The sequence below is a fragment of the Olea europaea genome, chromosome 6 (genome assembly GCF_002742605.1).
Source record: "Olea europaea var. sylvestris chromosome 6, O_europaea_v1, whole genome shotgun sequence".
Lineage (NCBI taxonomy): Eukaryota > Viridiplantae > Streptophyta > Magnoliopsida > Lamiales > Oleaceae > Olea > Olea europaea.
Genome location: NC_036242.1, coordinates 15094519 through 15099323, shown reverse-complemented (window position 1 = coordinate 15099323; position 4805 = coordinate 15094519). Strand labels below are relative to the sequence as shown.

At 36.8% G+C, this 4805-nt stretch overlaps 1 protein-coding gene across 2 annotated transcripts; it reads left to right on the top strand.

Moving 5' to 3' along the window:
* Positions 1 to 732: 732 nt before the first annotated feature.
* LOC111395977 (5'-adenylylsulfate reductase 3, chloroplastic-like) lies at positions 733 to 3660 on the top strand. Of its 2 annotated transcripts, none has more exons than XM_023022217.1 (5): positions 733 to 900; positions 1008 to 1163; positions 1265 to 1391; positions 2075 to 2879; positions 2964 to 3660. In XM_023022217.1, exons 1-5 carry the CDS (start codon positions 831 to 833, stop codon positions 3192 to 3194), a joined length of 1389 nt encoding a protein of 462 aa, XP_022877985.1. In that variant the 5' UTR covers positions 733 to 830; the 3' UTR covers positions 3195 to 3660. The 2 variants fall into 2 exon arrangements, with proteins under 2 accessions (XP_022877985.1, XP_022877984.1); XM_023022216.1 differs by having other exon boundaries at positions 1262 to 1391.
* The last annotated feature ends 1145 nt before the right edge of the window (positions 3661 to 4805 follow it).

The following is a 4805-nucleotide window of genomic DNA, read 5'->3' as shown; positions in this document are numbered from 1 at the left end:
AGTTATGTCGAAAATATGTTTCAATTCCATAAATTGAATGTTTAGCCCATGTTAATGCTCGTAGTGACCAATATTTATAGATTTTTTTTTTTAAATCACAATGGCAAATAACTTAACAGGCACAACAAAAATAAAATAAAATAATTAATTAAAAAGAAAAAAGTATAAAAAATTCAAGGAAATCTTAGGGGTCACATGACAAAGCATTTTATAAAATCGTCGAGGATTTTAATGAAAGTTGGCGAAATGTATGATCAAAAAGTTAACAAAGTTATAAGCTTAAATTTTCTCATATTTATATATTTTATCAACTTTTATAATATAAATAAATAAAAAAACTGATTTTAAGAAAATCAAACCGGCCTAAATTTGATTAGTTGTACTATACGTACATCACAGTTTCAGATTTATTTATCGACAGATCATGTGACAAGATTTGATTGATCAAAATCTTATTAACCAAAAAAAAAATCTTACACTTCATTGATCCGTAAAAAATTATGTAAATGATTATTTACAAAAAAAAACATTTTTTAAATCACACTTCACTGTTTTTGTTCGTATTGGCAGTTGGCACGTAACGCATGTGCTGATTCAAACAATAATGATCCTTTACTCAATCGTCATGCGCCACGTCAGATTTTGCTATTGCCATAAAGCGCGTCCAGGTTCAATGAACCCGAGTAGGCCGCCCCCTCTCTTCATATTTCCCCATTTAAGCCCAATATTTCCCTTCTGAAAGTGCAATTGAATCTCAGAGCCCATCCGTTCAGTTCTACCTGTTGAAATTCTCAGGTTTTGTAGATAGATATAGGAAGGATTTATATGTAATGGCTTTTGCTTTCACTTCATCTGGAGTTCATGGCTCTTCTTTATCTCATTCCTTTGATCAATCCAAAGGTAACATTTAAAAAAAAAAATTTATTTCATATTTCCTTTTGATTTTGTGAATTATTTTTCTGGGTTTTCTTGTTTCTGAGTTTTGTGAATATAATTTCTCTCTGCAGCTGCACCATTTGGTTCCTTCCAGACATTGGACAAGCCTCATCTCCCATCAGCGGCGGTGAATTTTTCCAGGCGGCATTCTTCTGTTAAGCCTTTGAACGCCGAGCCAAAGAGGAACGATTCAATTGTCCCTTCAGCAGCAACCATCATTGCTCGTGGTGCGAAATTTTTTCTTTTCCATACATAATTTGTTTAATTTATTGTCATTTTTGGACAATCTGAAATGACGGGTTGCCCTCCATTTTGTGGAATTCAGCAGAGGCGGTTGAAAAGGTCGAGGTAGAGGACTACGAAAAATTGGCCAAGGATCTTCAAAATGCTTCTCCTCTTGAGATTATGGACAGAGCACTTGAGAAATTCGGAAATGATATTGCCATCGCTTTTAGGTAATTTTAACAATAATGATTCACTCCGATCAAATTGATGAATTTTTGCAAATTGTTCTGCTTAGCGTTGTTAAGTAATCAATGTTTTATTTACACTTTAGGCATGTTGCGTCTAATAATCGCAGAACTATATCCTGAAAAGATTTATCTTTTAAGATTATGAGTTGAACTTCGATTTGTATCTTTACTTTTGGAAAGAACTACTAGTTATTTGTTGGTCGAAAAGTATGATTATTGTGTAATCATAGGACATCTGAAATTTTGCTGCATAGTAGAAGTGCATAATCTACTAATCAACCTAAGGCTGTGCCATTCAATGTAAAAACCATGTAAGTATGATAGATAGTGGGGATTTACTATTTTGTATAATGGCATCCTAGGGCAATTTTACTTTGCCGATAGACTGTCAAAACTAATTTAGCTCTTTTCATCTTCTTTGGATGGATGGATGCACCTGTGAGTTTACTGGGTGCATTTTTGGATCTTTAACTGATTGAGGATTCAGTACATGGATGATATTTTTTTATTTTTTATTTTGTGTGTGTGTGTGTGTAAAATTTGTATATGGAAATTGTGAGGCATTTGAGAATATTAGCTGTCTGGTATAACGTTGGAACTTTGCTTATAATATCTGAATAATTACTTCAAATGAAAATGTGCTGAGTCAGGATTTATTATTGCAGTGGTGCCGAAGATGTTGCCTTGATCGAATATGCGCATTTAACTGGACGACCATTTAGAGTTTTTAGCTTGGACACCGGGAGGTTGAACCCTGAGACGTACAAATTTTTTGACGAAGTCGAGAAGCATTATGGGATTCACATTGAATACATGTTTCCTGATGCTGTTGAAGTTCAGGCTTTGGTTAGGAACAAGGGACTTTTCTCTTTTTACGAAGATGGGCACCAGGAGTGCTGCCGTGTCAGGAAGGTTAGGCCCCTGAGGATGGCCCTTAAGGGACTTCGTGCCTGGATAACTGGGCAGCGGAAGGATCAGTCTCCTGGCACTCGCTCAGAAATTCCAATTGTTCAGGTTGACCCTGTTTTTGAGGGAATGGATAGTGGGCTTGGCAGCTTGGTGAAGTGGAACCCAGTGGCAAATGTGAAGGGTGATGATGTTTGGAATTTCCTTCGGGCTATGAATGTGCCCGTGAACTCTTTGCACACTCAAGGGTACATATCCATTGGATGTGAGCCATGCACAAGACCTGTGCTACCCGGGCAACATGAGAGAGAAGGAAGATGGTGGTGGGAGGATGCCAAGGCCAAGGAGTGTGGCTTGCACAAAGGTAACATTAAGGAAGGAAATTTAAAAGACAATGCCAATGGAGCAGTTCACGCAAATGGAACTGCCACGCACGCCGATCTTTTCAGCACGCATAATGTTTTTAAGTTGAGTAGGCCTGGTATGGAGAACTTATTAAAATTGGAAAATAGGAAGGAGGCTTGGCTTGTAGTGCTTTATGCACCTTGGTGCCGCTTTTGCCAGGTATATGTTTATCTTGATGGTAATTGTAGTGATGTTTATCAACATGATTTATAGTCTAAAATCTTATTATTTTGATCCTAACAGGCAGCAGAATGGTCATATGTGGAATTGGCAGAGAAGTTGGCAGGGTCCAGTGTCAAGGTGGGAAAGTTTAGGGCAGATGGAGAGCAGAAGGCATTTGCTCAGCAAGAATTGCAGTTGGGAAGCTTCCCTACAATACTTTTCTTCCCCAAACATTCTTCGAGGCCCGTAAAATACCCCTCCGAGGAGAGAGACGTTGATTCATTGATGACTTTCGTTAACGCTCTCAGATAAGACGTCAAGATCGGTTTTGTTTAGTATCTGATTGTAATATTTTCAAGAAAAACAGGAAAGGGGGCCTGGAGTTGGGTAAATGGAGAAAAGGAAATGTTGGGAAGTTCACTGGGACATTCTAGCACCGACGTTATTTTGGCCTTCCTGAGCTACAGTTGGTGATGAAATAGTTTTTTGCTGTTATAATTCTGCCTATTCATTGGTTTTTCTTTTGGCTGTCCTTTAAATCTTTGATGGCCTCAGTTTTGTAAGTTACATGATCGTGTAAAATTATCATTTGAGGCCATTTCTTTTGCTTCTTGGCTTGAAGGAAAGAGGAAAGAGGGAAAGATTAGTCTCTTGCTAATTGGTGATGCTTGGTAAATAATGAGCCGCAATATGTAACGTTCTGAGCCTGTGTTTAGTTGACTTTAAACCATATGTAAAGAAGATCCACATCAACAAATTTCAATTCCTCTTTCCTCCACATGTCGTTACCTGCACATCTGAACTAGAGGTGACAAAATGGATATGGATCGGTTTGAACTGGCCCATTTACGTTAGGACCCAAAACGGTTCGATCGTGATATCGGTTTTTTTTTTTTCAAATATTAACGGGCTTGAGGGTAATCATCAAGCTGAATCATGTTAATTGGCCCTGACCAAATTTTATATTTATCAGTAAACTAGCCCGCTTGAATTACGGGTTGATTTGTAGGTTATTTTTATCGAACCAGGTCTAGAGCAAGCCATGATGACCGTCCGATTGACAACACCAACCTGAACACCACACACAGTAGAGGCACAAATCGCGACTCCAAGAAAAAAAAATGGAAGGACATTACCATATCTACTTCAACATTCAAGTTAAATAAATGGACAATAAGAAACAAGAAAAAAGATGAATGCACGCGTCGAATTTATATATGAGGGTGAGATTACCAAGTTTTATTACATTGCACTTGCAAGTGCGAATATTTATAAGTGAAAGTGACACGCGATTTATGCAACGTGATTTTATACCGCAAGTGTACGGTGTCAAGTTTTGTAATATAGTATTAGAGTAAGAGTATTGAATCCACGGAGATTGATAATTGAATTCTATCAAGTACTGTAATTATTTTAACTTTCACTTTATTTAGACAGTCAATGTTTTGAAACGATACTTTATTGCTAAATTAAAATGAATGGGATGAGCAATGCAAGGTGAACAAGAGCAATTTATAAAGCTTCTAATCAAATTATGAACGCATAAAGAGTGATTTAACCGTACTATCGACAATGTTTTACAACCGTTATAACTCTTTCTATCAATCTTTCCAAAATTTATAAGCAAGAACTCTAAATTGGTTCAATTTCCCTCTCTCGAACACCAAATAGAATCTATTTCTATATTTGAATTCCAATATCTTTATTCCGAACTAAACATATAGAAATTATCAAAGCACCTAATTCTTTAAGTGGAATTAGTCTCAAAGATTCGCACTTTCTCTCGAAATCTAGATTATGTTATTCTTAGATCAAGCCTAAATTTGCCTCTCTCGAGCGTCGAAATTTAAAGCATCAAATCAGTCAATTAATGGCCAGTTAATTGAAAGCATTGCGCAAGAACAACGTAAATAAATAACCGGA